Raw genomic sequence first — 19,824 nt, forward strand, 5'->3', positions numbered from 1 at the left:
TATTACTGGTCAGTCTGATCATCTTATTCTTTCTTACTAGCCACCACAATCTTATTTTTGTGTCAGGAATGACACCATCTCTGAAGTTCTGCTAGACTAACAAATGAAAAAGTGCTAAGAAGTTGCGCTGATGAATGTGATGTGAATTCATTAGACATGTGCATGTGCTGAGATGATATCCAGGAATATGTCTTAACTTCTATATCACTGGCCACCTAGACCCTCTGAAAAAAGAACAACTAATGGACCAAACCAGATGACATTGCTCAAAGTTTTTCCTCTAAAATCAACCAAAAATTTGCCAGACATTCAATGTTTATTTACTATTTTTGTTTTCACATATTATTTTCTTGCTCACAACTGTACTTGTGTATTCAGGGTGTTTCACACACGACCCATAAATTCAGTCCCACTGCTATCCGATATAAGGACTGCTCCTATTAACTGTAGTTAACTGCTACCATTAATTGCAATATGTGTAGAAGCTGGCTCAGTCACAGTTATATGGAAAGTCATTTGGAAAATGTATAAATTACCATTATCAGTGGCTTTAGCTCTGTTTGTATTGAATTCATCTGCTGAGCATCCCTTTACGTTCCCTCCATGGTATTTCCATGCATTGTTCCACTCTCTCCCCAGTGTTCAGCTAGAAGGACAATGGGAGAAAGTAGTTCCACATTTCCATCTATCTATACACAAATGGAGTCAGCCTGTGAATTCTTTCTTTTCTTTTTTTTCCTCCCTCTAAAAACCTCCCAGGGCAGGAAAGGAATGCTGGATCAGGCCTGTCCATAGTTGTGTGTTCCCTAGCATCCCACAGAGGGATGTTGTTGCTGTTATTTTAACAGCAGATCTCTGATGTTGTTGCTATTTTAATGGCAGATTTTAAAGCTTCCGCTGACATTGGTACAGACCCTGAAGCTAAGCTAGAGAATCAGAGGTGGTGAGCAGATGGTGATACAAAGAAGGAATGTTGTATCTATATATATTCTGATGAAATTCATATCCAGTGTTCCACACAAGAGCCAAGAAACTATACTAAACCCTTAATATGAGTTTTAAATTAGTCTTAGTTGGTAAATGGGTTCTTAATCTAGGTTCTCTGTCAGGGAAATTTTCACTCAGAGGGTGTAACTATTTATATCAAACCAATGAAAAAATTATGAAAGCTTAATTCTGTATTAATTATCATTAGAAAAATGTTACCATTTACCAAATAAGGGGAAACATTTCATTCTGAGTTGTCAGGGTTTCTAAAACAGCCTGAGAGAAGGAGCAGTGGCTGAGACACAGCAATCTCTGGAAAAATGCTCCTGATCAGTTTGTCACAATCAGCATTAAGGCACTGTTACAGTATCGCCTTCTGGAAAAATGAAGCCCAGTATCCCTTAAACCAAGGTGACAAAGAAGTCTGGACCTTATGGACATCTGTGTGAATCTGCAATGTCTAAACTTATAGTTTTGTACCTTCAGGGGATAATTTGTTTGCTAATTGTAATATACTGATTTTTGTTAGCTCTCTCCTTATCAAATATTGTGGGAAAGAAGAGGAAATGTTGTTTAAAAGACCCACGTCAGGAATAAAAGGGCACAGAGAATCAGTGCCTCTTAGCAGCATGTGCATAAGCATTGTGTAGTTGGGTTTGTTTCCTTAAGTGGCACTTGGGTCTGAAAGTTGAAGAATGAAGCTATACAAATGACAAAAAATGTGTGAAGAATTATTTTTTCATCATCCTTTCATAAGCACATAAAATAACTCTAGCCTAAAGCACCTCTTTTGAACACTGGGTTATACAAAGTAAGGGGATAGATTGTCTGTCTATGTATCAAACATTTTATCTATATTTCTTAGGAAATTAGGCTCGCAGAAGACCATCAGCTGATTAATTTTCCTTTTCCCCTTAATATTCTGACCCAAACTGACTCACTTGTCATCTTCAAACAACTTTGACAAAGGGATAGAGGTCTCAAATGAATTACAATTCACATTTTGTGCAAATGAATGACTAAACAAATTAGCACCCTCAGTGAAGAGGCTCTCTTGGCTACTTGCTCTATGTGCTCATCCCAGCAGAATATCCTGAGACAGGAGCCAGATGTAAAAAATGCTTTCCTGTGCCTGGCTGTAGTAGAAAAGTCAGGACTGAAATTGGGATGCTATGGGGTATTGAAGGAAACGTGTATGGAGATGAAAATACTGGTGAACGACAGGATACAAACATTGCAGAAGGGGTAGGAGGAACTAACATTTCTGGTGGCATCAGGACATGATGCAAGTCATTTGAACAGTTTCTTGCAAGAAGCTTGTTTCTCTCTCTGAAACACTCTTTAAAAGCAATGAAGAGTTCAGGGTCCAGTGGAAGAGCAAAACTAGGTCTTTGGAGTGGAAAAAAATTATAAAATCTTCCTGGAGTGCTGCTATGTGGTCCTTCGTATTCTATTATACAAGATCTAAATAATGACATCTTGCCTGTGCTCTGCAAATGGCTCTCAGTAAAACAGCTGCACCAGTGTGCAAGAAGAGAGAACAAGAAATAAAGATTACCTCTCTTTGTCGTAACTTCCCTGTAGCTGCAGTCCAAAAACTGAGTAATAGCAAAACACCTTTCCATAACTTTTACCTCAAGCTGATAGCCAGAAAAAAAGATAATTTCTCACCTAACATCTCAGTCCTCTATCATTGCCATTCTTCATGTTAGGTCCAATAGCAGTTTGTATAGTAACTTTACCAAGCTTTTCAAGATGACAACAGGTTTGCAGTCTTTATCTCAACCAGCTCAAGCACAAGGTAAAGGTAGCATGTTATGGCTGGACTAGATTTTTCAATTACGGTCATGCATGGCAATACCATACTTTAGAACTTGATAGTATCTTTGAAGGCATGTAAATAAATTAAGCTCATTCTTTTTTGTCCCTCAACCATTTTCAAATGCTGGTTAGGCTTTTAGGCTCAAGTTAATGCTTAAATTGCATCTGATCTACTTTTTGGCTCACAGAAACTTCAGTGAGACTATTTTTGTGAATAAGGACGTATAAGGGATCACAATTTAATTTTTTTCAACATTCTGTCTTTTGTTATGACCATACAAAATGATTTAATAAATACTGCAATTTCTGAGTGGACTAAACTAAAGTTCCACCATCGGAACTGCTAAATGTGCGAAATAAGATCATGCATGAGGGAAATAAAATCAAAGTCCCACTGGAGTTCAGTGGAAAGCTTGACAGTTTTACATTGAAAGGAAGATATAGGATGAAAATAAAGAACCTGATTCCTCCCCTCACAAGTAAAATAATTTCAAGATATTCTATTTTAATAGCTATTTCTGCTTAAAACTATATACTTATAACATGAAAAATTACATTTCTCTCTGAAGGGTGTATCTCTTACTGAAGTTACAGATTAATTCTATTGCTTTTATAATTGAAGTATTAAAGAAATACCTTTTACTCCATATTCTCTATTGTTTATTTTGTGCCACAGACAGAACTCTGTACAGTTTCCATTTCCCCTACAATTAGGCGCTGCTCCTACAAACACATAAATGTGAGCTCACCTTTCCTGCTGGGAGGGGTTTGGATGGGAGACTCACTGCAATAAAGGACATGAATACATTTTGGCAGGATCAGGGCCTCAGATAGAAAGGAGGAAACTGTCTAACAGAAACCATCTTTGCAAATGTAAAGAGGGAAAGATCCCGGGAACAAAAATTAAAGTTTTATACACTTTTAAGTGCCAGCCAGAGTATTTAAAGAGAGAAGAAACTGGAAGACATCAGAACTGATCTTTCTTTTTTAAATCCATGTTGAGAGTGTCCTTGTAATGATTAATGGCATCACACAGCCCAGGGCTTGCTTCGTTTGGCTTTGACTAAACTATTATTTTCTTTTCCTAAGAGATTCAGCCACTGAAAGTGCAGCTTTTTCTTTCTCACAGCTGTTTGCTCCCATATTATCAAATATTTTCCCTCCAGCTTTTGCCCTCACCTTGCTCATGGGATGTAAATGATGCAGGAATTTCGGCTGCTCTGCTTCAGTTTAGCAGCGTGATAATCTTAGGTAAATGCTTACAATCTGTCTTTCATTAAAAGAGCTTCTTGCACTTCTGTTTAACACAGTGAATTTTTTGAATTGCCCTTCTAAAAGAGGATTTCAAATCTGCTTTTGCCCCGGAGCAAAAACCTTGCTGCCACAAATATATCTGCTGGGTAGAGGGGAATGCTCTTGGTTTTGAGTGGTTCTCACCAAAGACAGCAAAGACTCAACTTATGAACATTAGGTGCTTGCTGCAAACTTAATTGGATAAATCAATACATAAAACAATGCTTCTCCCATTAAAAAGCAAGGCCATTTTTTTCCTGCTCTATACAAAACCAGGTGTGAAAATTTCATTGTAAAATGAAAGGAGTTTTCATTATCAAATGCATGAAACCTCTTGCAGAGCACGATTCTCTTATTTTTAGCCACCCAATGTAGCATTGGTATCTAATACTAGTTGCCATAAAAAACTGTAACTGCAAAATAGGAACAGAGAAGACTGGTATTTCTAAAATCCTTAAAATATGTGAAATGTTTAAATTTGGTGTTTTAGTGGCCTTAGGAAAAGATAATGCTACATTCCTATAAAAAAGAAAAAATATTAGTATAATATATATAACACATATATGTAATAATATGTGTTATATATATAATATATACATGTACATATGATAAATCTACCTATAGAGAAAGAGACTTATACATGTAGACAATGTGAAGGAAGTATATAGCAAGCAAAATGGAATTAGAACTCTAATCAATATTAAACAGTCACTTTTTCTGAGATGTTAAGAAGAGGTGGAAAGTCTTCCCTGAAAAAAAATCCTCTGTTCTTAAACAAAAGAAATCCTAGAACAAAAGCAAAAAGAGAGAGGGACAATTATAATTATTAAAAATGGGGAGTATTAAATACTTCGTATATGTCATTGTCACTGTTATGCTTTTTTAAAAATACTGTAACAAAATGGGCTAGAGTTCTCAGCTGCTTGCTGAATTTGGCCCCAAATAGGTATCTGCACACTCTTCTGAAGTGAAACAAAGAAAAAATAATTTAAAATAGCTTTTGAAAGTCATGTCCTTGTAAAAAAAAAAAAAAATAACGTTTTATTTGTGTGAGGGTAGTCAAAATTTAATTGAAGAAAATGGGAATGTTAGATCTCCAATTTGGCAAATTCCTTGCGCAAGAGACTCAATCACTGACTTATTCTTGTGCTTTCCTTCCTAAATAAGGTTGCATTTTGAGCCAATCATTTGAATCGGGAATCCTGTTATTTTTAATAGCCCTACAAACTCTGCAAACTAAGCCTTCAGCTTCAGATTCCTCTGCCTTTGCAAAAAAGAAATTACTGCTTTCTATTCCCTTGTTTATTGTTAAAATATACAAGAAGAAAGGGGTTTTTTCCCCAACATCTTAGGCAGAGGATGAGGAAACATAGCTCAGGAATTTCTTTTTTTTTTTTTTTACAAAATATTCCTTTATAAATGGCAATTTCACCTGTAATTGATTGTGCACTGAAACAAAACAAGACCTCTGTTCTACCTCACATAACTCTGCTTTCATTATTTCTTCATTTAGGGTTTCCACTGTGCTGAAATTTGAGTTCCTACTCAAATATCATCGACCATGCTTTTGAATTTATTATTAAATTATGTCAAACTCAGACCACAAGTAAAACAATGACAAACCCTGGTTGAAGTCCCTTTTTCCCCTATGGTGGAGGTACGGGGGAAGAGTTATGAGCATTTGACCTGCTGTGCTCAAAGAAGCAAAGTCTGGCATACGCAATGAAAATCACATCTTAGTATGTACATGGGAAAAAAATTAGCCAGCCACAGCGTAAACAGTTGGTGTGAGTGTTGTCTTATAAAAGGATGGTGAGTAACCAGCAACACCTTCAAAATATTATTCTTTGTGCAACTGTAATGTCCTGAAGCCCTGGATGTCAATTGATGCTCTGCTGTACTGTTAAATGTAAGCAGGGGAGGTCATCAGGCTGTCACAAAGAGTCAACAGTCTAAGTACGTGCAACGGCCCAAGTGCCAACAATGAATCACCTCTTGCTTTAGAAATAGAGCTGAACAAGCATCCTGACATACAGGAGAAAAGTCATGACTCAGACAAGTAAAAAATACTACGGCTGTGAACTTGGAATAAAATAAAAAAGGAAGCAGAAATAGAAAAAAAAAGGATTGAAAAAACCCACACAATTTTCAGGAAAGAAATACAAAATAACTGCTATACGCTTCATTCGATGACCATAATAATAAGCTTTTTCTTCCCATTTATCTGCATGGCAAACATCACTGTATAAATGCTACAGCAAATAGCAACTATCTGAGATGTAATTACTTATATTTTAATTCAAGACTATCAAGCGTTTTCATGAATACTCAGTAGATGTTTGAATATTCATAAATGAAATGATTGAGGGTGAGCTCACAAATAAATATTCTCATTCCACTACAAATGATTGTAACAAGAAACTATTGCTACTATTTCTGACTCTTGATTTAAGTTATGGGGTCCTAGCCAGACAGATGTTTTTAAAAAAATCCGCCTCCCTCTTCCCTCCACCCATGCCCCCAGGAAAAACACACACAAAAAAATAATAAGTAGAAATTCTGAGGAGAGGGAGAAGATTGAATTGTCTGTACTTGATTATCATAAATTGAGTTTAATTATGTCCTTAACAATAAGAAATGTGCTACACATTATTTAATTAGTAATTAGAAATTGCCTATAGGTATACCTATAGAATAAATAACTACACTCATTGCAATAATGACTAACATAGTCTCTCAGGAATGTAAAAAACTTCTGTATACTGAAAATTTAAATATTAATACCATAAAGCACTGAAACATATGATGTTTATATGCAATGGAAATCAATAATGTACATCCAATGCAACTGCATAATAAAACAGATAACTCCACATGTAACATCTATAGACTATAAAAAGGATGCAGGCCTGAATAAAGTGGTAAAAGTTGCAAATAGGATTTTAAATAATATTCTAAAAAAATCCTGTGGAGTTTGCTGTAAGAGAAAATATTTCCTCTAGAAGAGCTTTATAATTTTTCCTGAAATTCCTGACTTTTTTGCATTAAACCATGGAGAACAAGGACCATGGGAAGAAACCCTGCTCTTTTTCATGAAAACTTCTGCTTATTTGAGAGGTTTACTGTTTCCCCCCTCTTACATATCTAAGCTACACCAAATTATTACATTTACTCATATAATGTACTAAGTTGCCTTCAGAAACCATTTTGAAGAGTATATTTCATTTACAGGAACCATGTTATTCATTATTCTGGGGGCAGGGGGGGCAGGGGGCAAATGAACCAGGAAGGTACCCAGATGCAGGGAGAAAGTCTGAAAACAGTTTCTAATTTCTTCTCATGCCGAGAGCAGCTGGTGGGTAGGAAATGAAGGCCTGAACTACTCCCTTTCCTGCCTCATTCTCCTCTGCCTTCCCAATTGTGATTCCCCTTTCTGCCTGGTTTTCTACTCCTTTACCCCTATTAACTCATGTCTTCCTGATTTTGCCTGGTTTCACTTAATTCCCAGGAGGATAATGTGCACATGTAACTCTGTAAACACAACATTAACCCCGGTGCATTATGTTCCCTGTCCTGGTCGAGTGAGCCCCTCAGAGCAAAATGGGGCACCCAGTCCTCATCCAAGCTGAGCTACAGCCCTCTTATTCTTGATCTACTATTTTACTATGCTTTCTCGGCCCAAGGACGAGTCAGCACCTACAGAAGCCCATAGACATTCCAGTCCAGCAGGTGCCTGAGAGCACGACCGGGACAGGGCATCTGACATTGCAAAAGAACAGAGCCAAAAAATGCCCCAGACATTTTCCATGCTCCTTTGGGTTTGAACTGCTTTTCTGTTAAGGGCTGTAACCATACTGGATTACTTGCTTATGTGCCCCATATGTACTTAGTCCAGCCTCTTTCCACTTTTTTTAAATCAGTTATTCCCAAATTACTCCAGATAAATGAAGCTCAGTATCTTAATGTAACTTAAGCAATCAGTCTTGAAACACTCTTAATAAACAGCCAATTCATAATCGAATCTTTCATTCCAAGAAGCAGAATGAGGGGGTTTATCTTCCTGAAGTTGCATTATATGCCTATATTTTCACGAAAACTATTAATTATTGTCCATTTCTGTTACAGCACGCTGCTAGGCACTTCCACAGCTGCCCTCCCTTTCCCCAGCCCAGGCACAATTTCCTGAGTTATGGAGTAAACAGAATTACTATGTACAGAATAATCCAAGCAGTCTCTAATGGGGCAGTGTAGGCTCTCTGCCACTCTGTCAGAGTTGCTGGGACCTGCAGAACAGAACTGTGATGTTACAGTCTTATGTGGCTAACACTCCCCAGCATTGAAGCGAATAATGCGCCTGGCTCGCCACTAGGCAGATGGAGAGTTTGCTGGGGTTGTTTGATGGTAAATGAAGACTTTTTTTTATTTGATCCAAGGAGCTTGGTACAGGAAACCCTCAAATCCTACAATAATAAATCTTCTATTTATCTTTTAAATTCCAGAGCAAAATAAAAAACCATTAGGCGCCCACAGTCATGGGCTGTATTCTATATTTTCCTAGCTTCCTACAACCTTCTGGTGTAAAAAAGATTAAGCTTTCTTAAGAAAAAACCTACTTTTCAGTTTAAAAATAACAGCCCTGTTGCCTTGTATGGAGCACTGTTTTATTTTATTACACAATGAAAGGGCTGGAGCACTTAGAAATTGTGAAGACGGGCATAATTCAGAAACCTGTGTCTGATCCAACCTAATAGTTTTCACACCATCAGGCATTTGCAGCAAATCTGAAGAGCAAACATGATCCATCTATAGCATAAAAGTGATCTCCCAGGCATTAACCTCACCATCATGATTATTTAACTCCTATAGACTGGCACAAAAAAGAAATCCCCATATATAAGCCAAAATTATTCCAGTCCTGACAGTTCTGCTGAGAGGAAAGCTACCTTCTGGCCATGGTTGTCTGTTTAGGATATCTCAGAGCAGCAATCAAGTGAGAGGCCAAGATCTCCATGGCAATTACAAGTTCTTAACACCACTGAAAATAAGGTCACAAAAGCTGCACCCTTGAAAATCAGCACCATAAAATGCAGATACTTGGCATCTCACAGAATCAGGCCCTCCTTTAGCAGCTGCCTCCTAAGTGTACTTCCAACAGCCTTCATGCTACTGGTTTATGCAATGTCATAGGACACTTCCGAAGTCTTTATTAAATAAAAGAACCAACTCAGGGGCAATACACAATTTCACAAGAGGATATGTCAACTAAAAATTTAAGATTGCCAATCCCAATTCTTGCATGGTATTATATCACAAGTTAAGGCAGCAGCAGAGTCTAGCAGAACCTCAAGGATGAAGTTTGCTTTCAAAAAAGCCAGTGAGAGTATTTCCATTAAGGTCTGAGAGAGTACAAGGGAATGCTCATCAGGTCTTCTTCTACTATTTTATCACCCTGACAAGAAAGACTTTTTAAAGCACAACAAAAATAAATTTGCAATATTTTTCTGTGCAAAGTGTATCCATGTTTAAAGATGAAAGAGGGATGACAGAGCAGCACTGGGATAATTTCTTCATCAAATGAAGTGATGCTTGTAAAAGCGGTCAAATGTGAAGACAATAAGAGCTAGGAACATTTAATAACTGATCTTTTAATAGGATCCTTAGAGAAGGATTGAGGACAATCCAGTGCAGTGATTAGGTGAAAAAAAAAAAAGTCTATCTGTCAATTTTTCCATCTATTTCCAAGGTCCCTTCTTCCTTGCAGACTCAGATTTACAAAAGCGATCTACAGGCATTTCAGGGATAAATCAAGAAGAACCTATTTTTGAAGACTCCCTAACCTTCTCATCATATGCACCATGAATTTCTAAATGTTATAACATGTTCTCATTAGAATTATTTTATGTGCATGGGCATCCTCACAGATGATGGCATCTGCTGGTATCTTCTTTAAGGATTTTGCTATTACTAGTGCAGTTTCTTAGGAAGTATACAATGCATAGTTCTTTGCTCTTATTAAAAGCAAAGACACTGTGGTGTCTTCAATTTTCCCCTTAGTTTTGGGGTAGGTTTCTGATCAGGGAGTTCTCCATTTCCTGAAGCTCCTAAAAGAAGAGGCTTGGGTTTGTTAATTCATTGGTCATGGGAAAAATGTCAGTGCTAGCCAAGAGTGCATCCAGTCCCTGAGTGAAGTCAAAGAACTGTAAGTCATTCATAACTATTCTGTGTGCTCTGGCCCACTGATTTTCGAACAATTTTTGCTGTGGCTGTATTCATATAAATGTGCTGATTATTAATATGATTTGTGTCAGTTTTTAACCAGTTGGTTAAGTACCCTTTAGAAACTCTAAATTGGTTCTTTTAAAGGTGGTTGGCAATAATTTCTTCCTAAGCTCTTTTCCAAGAGCTACACATGTAGACATAGTTGAGAATGTCCATTTAACGATACTGGAAGATTTCCTTCCAAGAAAGCAAAAGTCTTGAGAAGAATGAAGAGGTGCAGAGACAGTGAAGTGAAACCATCCACTATGACAAGGGCTGAGTTCTACCGTGCAAGAGTTTAGCTGAATATTTTTTCTATATATGCATATATATATAGTGAATCAACAATGAAAACCCAGCCTTGGAGAAAAGAAAACTTCATGAAATCCTACAGAACTTGGCAAACAACTTTGATTTTTAGAAGAAGAAAAATTGCAAAGCAGTTTTGAATGGCCAAATGCTTTATTTGAGTCCTATATATAAATAAAAATGCCTTATTTTTTTTAACTGCAAAATTTAAAATGGTTGCATAACTCAAAAACTTTAGGTAGTTTGATGATACAAAAATAATATTTAAAGGCTGGCCAAATCCTAAGTTTTTCTGATTCTCAGTGAAGTAAAAAAAAAAAGCTTTTATTAAACTCAATCTAAATGAATCCTCACAATCTTCACTTCTTTTCTACTGCATCTCAAAATGAAAAATCCTCAGGAATCCTCTATTGCTGCAAATTGGTATGTTCTGGTCTAAGATATTTGCTAGGTGAATCCTTCCCTCCAACTTCTGTAAGGTTGCATTTGCAAATACGCAGCAAACATCAGACAACCCACTGTCACAGGGGACTGACTCAGACAGTCCTTTCACCATCTTTCAAAATATAGTCAGATCAATAGCTCAATTGAGCAAAGGGTATATGGAAATATTATTGTAAATATTATTGTAACAAGTGCTTTTGTCACTTCTTGGATTGATTTACTGATTCATTGTTTTCTGACCTTGCAGAATATGCAATTAAAAGATGCCCCTGGCACGAATATTGTTGCTTGAATTTGAGCTGGCACTATGTTTCCTTTCAGAGTTTTAAAAATTCTTAATCTGCTTTCAAAGATATTTCAATTTAATTTTACCATACCACTATGTTATCTTTCCCTAGAACTTCTCACCAGAGCATGCAACAGCATTTAACACAAGAAATGCAACAGGACTGTGTTTTTGAGACAGCATATGTTTCACAGGCATTAAGGTTGCAATAATAATCTATTTTAAACAGTACTGGATATAAGCAACAAAAAGCTACACCTTTTTTTCCTCTGGAAACAAAAATGTCTCAGCATTGCTGGATGGTACTCTCCCTGTGGAAACACTGGTTCAAATACAAAGCCATAAAAGCCAAATCTTTCAATGTCCTGCTATGCAGAGCTATTCTGGCCGAGATTAGGAACTGGAGCACTGGGAAGATCCCAGTTGCCTGCCTTTTCCTATACACCCAGGTGCTCACAGCTGCTCTTCCCAATGGAGCCGCACAGCTCCCAGGCTGACGAATACTGCCCATTTGCATGTATACCCACCCTCCTTTTGCCGTCAGAATTTAAACATAACTTCCCATCCCATTATTGCAAAATAATTGCACTGTCAGAGAGCTAAGAGTTTGCATAAAATCCTGTAATTACATCAGAAGGCACTAAAAGGCTCAGCCTCTCCCAGAAATTCTGTTGTTCTCTGAAACACTGTTAGTTTTAGAAAAGCTAAGCTTTTTTCATTGAACTTGATTTTACATCATCAGTGTAAAGTACAGATCTCAATACGGGGTGATTTAAATCACAATTGAATGGATTTTACTTGCAAAAGGAACTGATATAAATGCCATATGATCCTGTCTCAATATATCCAGGAATTTTCTGAATACTCTCAACTGATTTTAGTGCTCTATTTAAACTAGTGTAAGCTTATTAATCTAGATGAGAAGGCAAGAAAAAAAGATAGGTTAAAAAAAGTTTTAATCTTTGGAGACCTAAGATTCATAAAAGAATCCAACTGATTACAATACGAACAGAATTTGTTCACACAGTGATCTGTGTGAAAAGAAGTGACTCAACTGGTGCCGACTGTGTTGTAAAATAATGCAAATGCTCTTTCCTGGATGTAGCACTCTTGGAAGACATCTTACAACTTTCCATCTGAAAAAAATATCAGTTTTCCTTGAAGACAGATACAGATAAAGCAGAACACTTCTGCCTGAGGAGAGGATAGCTAGACTGATATTTGATATAAGCACTCAGTCCCATATGGGAGGAGGGAGAAGTGATTGATGGTTTGTAAGGAATTACTTGACTTTTGCTTGTAACAGAAGCTTTTTGGATTCTCCTGAAGTTCTTGTCAAAGGTAAGAAACGTCTTTTGAAATAGCAGTTTTCCCCTTCCCAACAGATGGAATAAACCTGGGTAAAAGATGCTGCAGATTTGAAATACGTATGAAAGAGAGGGGAAAGTTTTTTGCCACGCTGTGCTTTTTTCTAATGCTCTGCTGCGCTGTAAGGCTTGTCTCTATTTTTCTGTTACCTGCCCTCTTAATACAGTGTGAGCATTTCACCCCTCTCTCTGCAGGAAGAGTTTCACAAACCCAGCAGCAGGAATTCACCAAGTCAGTAAGACGCATGTTATCGCAGGGACAAATCCTTCTCGCTCTCAGTCTCCCCTGGCTCCAAGGTCAGAGTTGTATGAACTTGACTAAGACAACCCTTTCCCGAGCCCCCACAGGCTCTTCTGGCTCTCATCTGGACAGCTCCATCTGCCTCCTGCGATTGTCTCCTCTGAGAAGGGCTAGAGCATTAGCTCTGCGGCTGGAGCATGGGGGGAGCAGAGGCATTAGGAGGGTCAGATTTTTGCATTTCCTTCCATCATGTACACAAGGGACCAATGGATCTGAGCTCCATATCCTCTCTTAAAGAGGAAAACTGATGATTCAACAGGTGAAATGAATTCATACGATCCCAGTCACACACAAATTTGTTAGAAAGACTTCGCATCCATAACTCCCAGTCCCAAGCCAAAGCTGACACACTCTCTTACACCTCGTTGTTACAGAGCATTGCTCATTGGCGAGCCTTGAGGACCATGCAAAGGGCGATGTAAACCAGTGCGCCCTACCTCAGGGAAGAGACGAGAAAACGTTCTCTGCCAGCACTTGAAATCCTAGTCCCATCCACCGAGCACCCAAACAAAAGCTGAAGCGAAAAATCAAGTTAGGTCGCTCCCTATTCGCGGCTGTAACAGCCACTGCTCAAAGAACGGGACTTCATCAATATGAGCGTTCAGAAGTAGGGGTATTGAACAAAAAAATAAAGACAGGTCACATATGATCAATCGCATTTCTCCTGCTGTTAAAATCTGTTTGCCTCTCCGGAAGGTGGACGGACTGCGTGGTTTCCGCACTCCCGCCGTTGGAGGGGGTTTGCCCGGGGGCGAGGAGGAGCAGGAGCCCCGCGGCGGAGCGGGATTGGGATGGACACCCGAGCAACCTGCCGGGAGAGGCAGGAGAACGTGCCTCAGTAAAAGAGATGGAGGCTTTACTCTTGACAGCCACAGAAGGCTTTGTCAAGCTCTCGGATCTTAATCTTATGGATAAGCAGCTGTAATAAACACGTTGTAGGTCTTAAAATGCGTGCCTTATTGTTTTCTCTCGTTGCAAAACCTCGCAATAGTTCCCTAATGTAGATTCAGATAAACATAGGGAACGAAAAATTAAACTCCCAACAATGCCTTGTTTTCTTTTGGTTTAGTTTGTTGTTTGGGTGTTTGTTAGTTTGTTTTCAGGTGGTTTGGGATTTTTTTAAGTGATATGGCCACTTTTAATTTATGCAATCAAAAATGCCGATAGGATGTGTGATACAAGGACTGCACTGCCAAAATTCGTTTACAAACTTGACTCGCGTGTTTCTTTGCGAGGAAAAGGACCGTCCCAAAGCCGAAAAATTCCATCTTTTTAGTCGCACCGTTTTGTTCTGCCTCTGAAGCGCCTGCTCTCCTCTCACAGCGAAGCGACCCCGACCCCCTAGGGGAGCAGCCGGGCTTCTGTTGGGGGAAACGCGCCCACAGGGAAAGGAGCGCGCTCGGCTCTGCCTCGGTCTGTCCCTGGGCCCTTAGCGCGGCGGAGGGAAGGGCCGACGAATGCCACCGCCGTAAACGACGGTAAACAATATAGACATCAAGGGAGGCAACGCCCGGGCCCCCCGTGACCTTTCCGCTGCTCAGGTTAAGTCTATAAATACCCAGAAGACACCCGAGCCCATTGTTTTGCTGCCCTCTGAAACCAAACCTGCCAAGGGGACGGAGGGGCGCCCCTCCACTCTCCGGCTTCTTTCGCCTCTCCGCGGCGAGAACCGAGGACCGGTGGAGGATGCCGGGAGCCCGGCCCAGCCCGATAGCGGGGCAGCAGCTGGGAAGTCTTCACCGAGCCCCGGGGCGAGCCCTGCCTCCCGCCGGCCCGGCCGCGGCCCCACGCCCGGCGCGCCCCAGGTGGACGGGGTTGGGGGAGAGACGGTGAGAGCTGCTTGTAATCCCGAATTCCTTTTCACAACGTCGTGATTAGAACCCGCACGTAATTAAAATCCAGATTTATCCCCCTTTTAAGTGAGTCGTAAAAAACCGCATTAACTCTGGCGACAAGATTCATGGCTGAGACATAAATAACTTGGATATTCAGGAGATATTTTTTATAAACTTGGGGGATTTATCCGCTTGCTTTTCACACTCAACCCGCCACCTCCCAGCCTGCCATCTCGCTTCTCCCGGGAAGATGCGGCCCCGGAGCGCGGGGAGGTCTCTCGGGGCGACTCAGTGTCGCCAATATCATCATCGAAGTGTTTGGGCACGGCTGTAAAATGGCACATAAGGGGTCGAGGATTCCGCTAAAACGGGGAGATGAGGAGCCCTGGGTCCCACGCACCCCCAGGGCTGCAGTTTGTACACGTCCAGCACAAAGCCGCACCGAAGGCGGTGAAGCCCCAACGCCGAGAGTGGAATGGGGCCACACCGCCGACACCCCCACCTTACTCCCACCCCTGGAGGATGGAGAGGAAAATCCACGCCAGTGCGTGGGAGAGAAAGAAATCCTGATACCTGCCTGCACGGAAAAGATCTGTAAAAAGGAGAGCGAAGCCTTACTCTGCCCTTGGCCATGTTTAGTTCCCCGCGGAGAATGATTTTCAGATCCTCCTGAGCTGAAATGGAGGAACTTTAAGCGAAAAGATCGATAAATGGGGCTAGCCCGATTTACGTTATCACACGCAAAATCAACACACAATTTCCCAGCTCGTACTGTACTACTTACGGCCCCTCCGTGAGTACACCGTACCAAGAATCCCTCCAGCAGAAGGAACAGCCCATCGCTACTCGGGGCAGCGGCTTTGACTGTTGAACCTTTGGGACACTATAAAAATTCCCCCTTCTAATTTTTTTTTTTTTTTTTTTTTTTTTTTCTATATCGCTGGAGATTTGGCAAGTTTAAAATACTTTAGGTGTAAAGTTTGTTCTTAATTAGGTCTTGTAAAGATGGAATTTGGTGGTCATTATAGAGCCGCTAATCAATTTTCACCCAGGAGCAAAGGTACACCTCGGAGGAATTAGGTTTAATGAAGTGACTGTGCAAATTACAGTCGTGGACTTTATTTAAAGTCTATCAACCTCCTAAAAATTATTTCTCAAACTGTTCTTGATTTCCTTTGCTTTATGAAAAACATCACGTTTGCATTCTGAGGTTTCAGGCACTAGCAGTCATTCTGTCCCGCTCTCCAATCTGGCACAGAGGGAGTTTTCCAATTTTCCATTTCGAATTCGTGGAGAAATGGGCAAGTTAAACTTTTAGACTACACAAAAATATATCCTATTGCTGCTAAAAAAATAAGAAAAACAGTTCTAAAAAGAGAAGACTGACGCACAGATCTGCTCTGTTAATAGACATTGGATTTTTTGTTTTGTTCGCGTATTTTTTCTTTTGAACAGGGAAGTCCCTGAAAACCTGAGCTATCCTTTTACTGGTTGATCGCTGCTGTCCCCTCTTCTTTACTCACGTCCCTTCGCTGGAAGAGACGTCCCTGGCAGCAGATTTTACCTACTTCTCCTTAGGATCCGCACCGGGAAGGGCTGCTGCTATTCAAAGTAAATTGAAGTGCGGTTCCTTGAGAGCGTAGCTGGGCGAGGTCTTCGGAGTTCCCGGTCTTTAGCTCCGCTCAAAAACACTTTAAATATTTTTTTTACAGCAAATATTTTTGACACCTCGATCTTTCTTTATCTTTTTTTCCTCCTCCTTTTTGTATGTTTGTTTGTTTGTTTTTGTTTTGTTTTGTTTTTTTTTTTTCTTATTCTGGGTCTTGAGCTGATGCTTACTGATAGCTCAGGGAACGTCATGTAAAATAAAGAAAAATAATTTTTAAAAGGTGTTTTCTTCTCCAAGTGCGGCGGAGCGGACTTGGCACAATTGGAGGAAATTTCTGCACTTTTTCTCACAGTGTCGCTCAAAGAAATCGCTTGACCTTTTTCCCCCATCCCAATATTAAAAGCGAAGTGAAATCCCCTAAAATTCGTTTTCTCCCCACACTACAATTATAAGCGCGGGATCGGTCTCTGCGTCCCTTTTTAAGGCGCTGGGGAGCGTGGCGTGGGGACGGCGCGAAGGGCGTGGGAGCAGTGGGGGTGGGGGGCACGAGGCCTGGCGCGTTTTCACCCCCGGGGTAGTCCCGGGTTCGCGGCTGCTTTTGCAGCACCGTCGGTTTAGGCCGGAGAGAAAAGACCGGAGGGAAAAGAGGAGACCGGGGGTTTCGCCGGAGCCAAATAATAGCTCCGAGCTACTGGATCTCCTTTAAATAAAAATAAATGAACGAGAGTTTAAAATTAAAAGTACAGACACCAGGAGGGAAGTGTTGTTCTCCCTCTTCCCTAACCCTGTGCTGCCGGCCGAGGGACCGCGGCCCCGGTGCTGCTCCATGCGCCCCGGTCCCCCGGGCCGGACTCCTCGGAGTCCCTCTCACCCACTGAGGCCCTTTTCTCTGCCAGGAGCAGTAGGAGAGGGAGGAGAGGGTAGGACCCCCTCCGCCGTCTCCCCAGGCCTCCGCTGTGGCTTGTGCGCTCCGTCCCGGGAGCGGAGCGAGGCCGCGCCGCTGAGCCCCAGCGGGCCCGATCCCGGGAGAAGGATCAGGCCCCCAGCCACTCGCTGCCGGGCCCGGCCCAGCCCGGGGAGGCTTCGGGTGGGAGCTCGCCGCAGGGGTGTGTAGCGGGTCCCCGTCGCTCTGAGGAGCCAGCGACCCTCGCCTCGGCGCAGGGCTGATCCTGGACTCCTCCTCCACCGAAACCTCCGGTTAGGGCGCACGGTCTCCACGAAACAGACTCGGGGGTTTGGCTGGTAACTCGGAAAGAGGAGATGGGTGCATGTCGCACCCCACTCCTTTGCCCCCGACCCACCCGGCAATTCCGCGATCGGAGGCCGGGAAACTCCGGAACAAGGAATACCGCGTGTCCCGAGACACTCGTGAAGGACTATCGCGACCGACAGGCGTGGAGAGGGAGGAGAGGGGGAGAAAGAGAAAGCGGAGTCGGCACGCTGCCCCTCCCGGGATATCATGGAGCTGTGGGGGGAAAAGAGACGCAGCGAGTAGGAGAAAAGTCCCCGTAAACTGAAAGGAAAAAAATCCAAGAAATCTCCGCAAAAATCCTGCTTCCTTTTCCTCTACCCCCAGTCCCGGATGTTTTCCGGGACACGCTGCTGGGCACAGCTCTCCCGGCGGGCAGCGAGCGGCTAGTGGCGGGGAGGGAGCGGGGCGGGCGGGGGAGTCCCGAAGAGAAAGGAGTCGCACTAACCGGGGTTGAGGTCCAGGCACTGAGTCGGGTCTTCATTGTCCCCCAGCTGGCCATTGGGGCTGAGGCTTTCCATGGACAAATCCAGCCCCTTGTCCTCCCAGTCTCGCAGTTTCCTCTTTTTATTTGTCCCGATCAAGGCTTCTACCGAGAAAGCGTGCGCTCGGGAGCTGAGGGCCACCGCCGATCTTCGCCTCTCACTCATCTTATCCCCCAGCCCAGGCCCTTGGGCAGAGGAGCGACCAGTGGCTGGGAGCGCACAGCTCGGGGACCAGAGGCAGAGCCTCTTGCCTCTTTTCCCCCCCCCACCCCTCCCCAGCTGCACCCCCAGAAGAACCAGCCCTCAGTCTCCTGAAAGCACTACATGAGGCTGCAGATACTCCGCAGGCAGAGCCGGGAGGGTGTGCTCAGCCCAGGTCCCAGCACTTGCTCAGAGGGGCTGCAGGCTGGATTTCTTTTTTTTTTTTTCCTTCTCCCCTTTCCTTCTGTCTCTCTCTGATTGATCCAAACTTCTGGGATTTTTTTTTCTCCAAGAGTTAGGCAGGCTGTGTGCGCCTGTCAAGGAAAAAAAAAAAAAAAGAAAGGAAAAAAAAAAAAAAAAAACCTGTCCCTGGCCAATAGGAGGGAGAGCTCGGAAGAGACCCAAAAGCTGCGACCCAATGGGGAGGGAAGGGAGACTCGGGCTTCAGGGAGAGGAATTTTGGCCATCTGAGTCCTGGAGCACCGGCCGGGAGAATTAACTGTTTGAAGAACGGGGAGCCAGTAGGAAACCCATAACTCTAAATGCAGAGAGGTAACAACTCCCGCACTTCTCTCCGCCGCACCCAGATTTCCCAGAGACTGCTGCTGGCTAATCCCCACGCAAAGTACCCGAGAGGGGCTTTACCACCCAGTGGTGCCGGATGAGGGGGTGTTTTTAAAAGTCATTTATGCCATGTATTACTTGCGCTTGCCGGTGGAATCGGTGTTGACCCGGCAGAAGCAACGTCTCGAGGGGGTTGAAATTTCACTTCAAAACGATGCGTGTCCGTGGAACGGCGGGGCTGAGCGGCCGGCGTGGGCTGGCAGAGAGACCCAGACAAACACGGGTAGTGGGAGCGCCTTCTCTTTGGGAAGGAGGATTTTTTATATATAAATAAATTTTCCCCCTTTCCCGCTTCTTTTTGTCCCTTTGGCTACAGCCAGAACAAACCCGCTAGGTACAGATCCCGGCCGTTTGCCTGAATGATATTCAGCATTTTATTTCTTGCTCTCCTGTTCACTCTGCTCTGAAATCCTCCCGGCTGAGGCGGGTCTGCAACTGCTCCCACGCCCCTCGGTCACGCGTGGCGCGGGGGGGCTCTCAGTGAAAAGCAACAAGCGCTGCTTTTGAGAAGGTGGCGGAAGCGTGTGTTTTTATTAACTGATGGGACCCCGGAAAAATAGGTGAAGCCAGGCAAAACACTGTATAGGGAAAATACAGGGGGGAAAGCCGAGGGGGTTTATTCGATCCCGAGGATCGAATACAAGTTCAAAATAAAATATAAATAATTATGAAGTACGGGAGAAAATTAACATGGACCGAGTCACGGTGGAAAAGTGGGAGAGAAGACACACCAATTTTCAGGAAGGAATTATTTT

At 42.4% G+C, this 19,824-nt stretch overlaps 1 protein-coding gene across 1 annotated transcript in view; it reads right to left on the reverse strand.

Moving 5' to 3' along the window:
• The window catches only part of TBX15 (T-box transcription factor 15), an 89,962-nt gene extending 71,553 nt beyond the window's left edge, over window positions 1-18,409 (reverse strand). The window contains exon 1 of the mRNA XM_027730386.2: window positions 18,208-18,409. Within this exon, the coding sequence (XP_027586187.1) occupies window positions 18,208-18,409 (202 nt within the window). The remainder of the gene's footprint in view (window positions 1-18,207) is intronic.
• Window positions 18,410-19,824: the final 1,415 nt, after the last annotated feature.

Source organism: Pipra filicauda, unplaced genomic scaffold, assembly GCF_003945595.2.
Source record: "Pipra filicauda isolate LSUMZ 115617 unplaced genomic scaffold, ASM394559v2 scaffold69_size3009148_pilon, whole genome shotgun sequence".
In the NCBI taxonomy this organism is placed as follows: Eukaryota; Metazoa; Chordata; class Aves; order Passeriformes; family Pipridae; genus Pipra; species Pipra filicauda.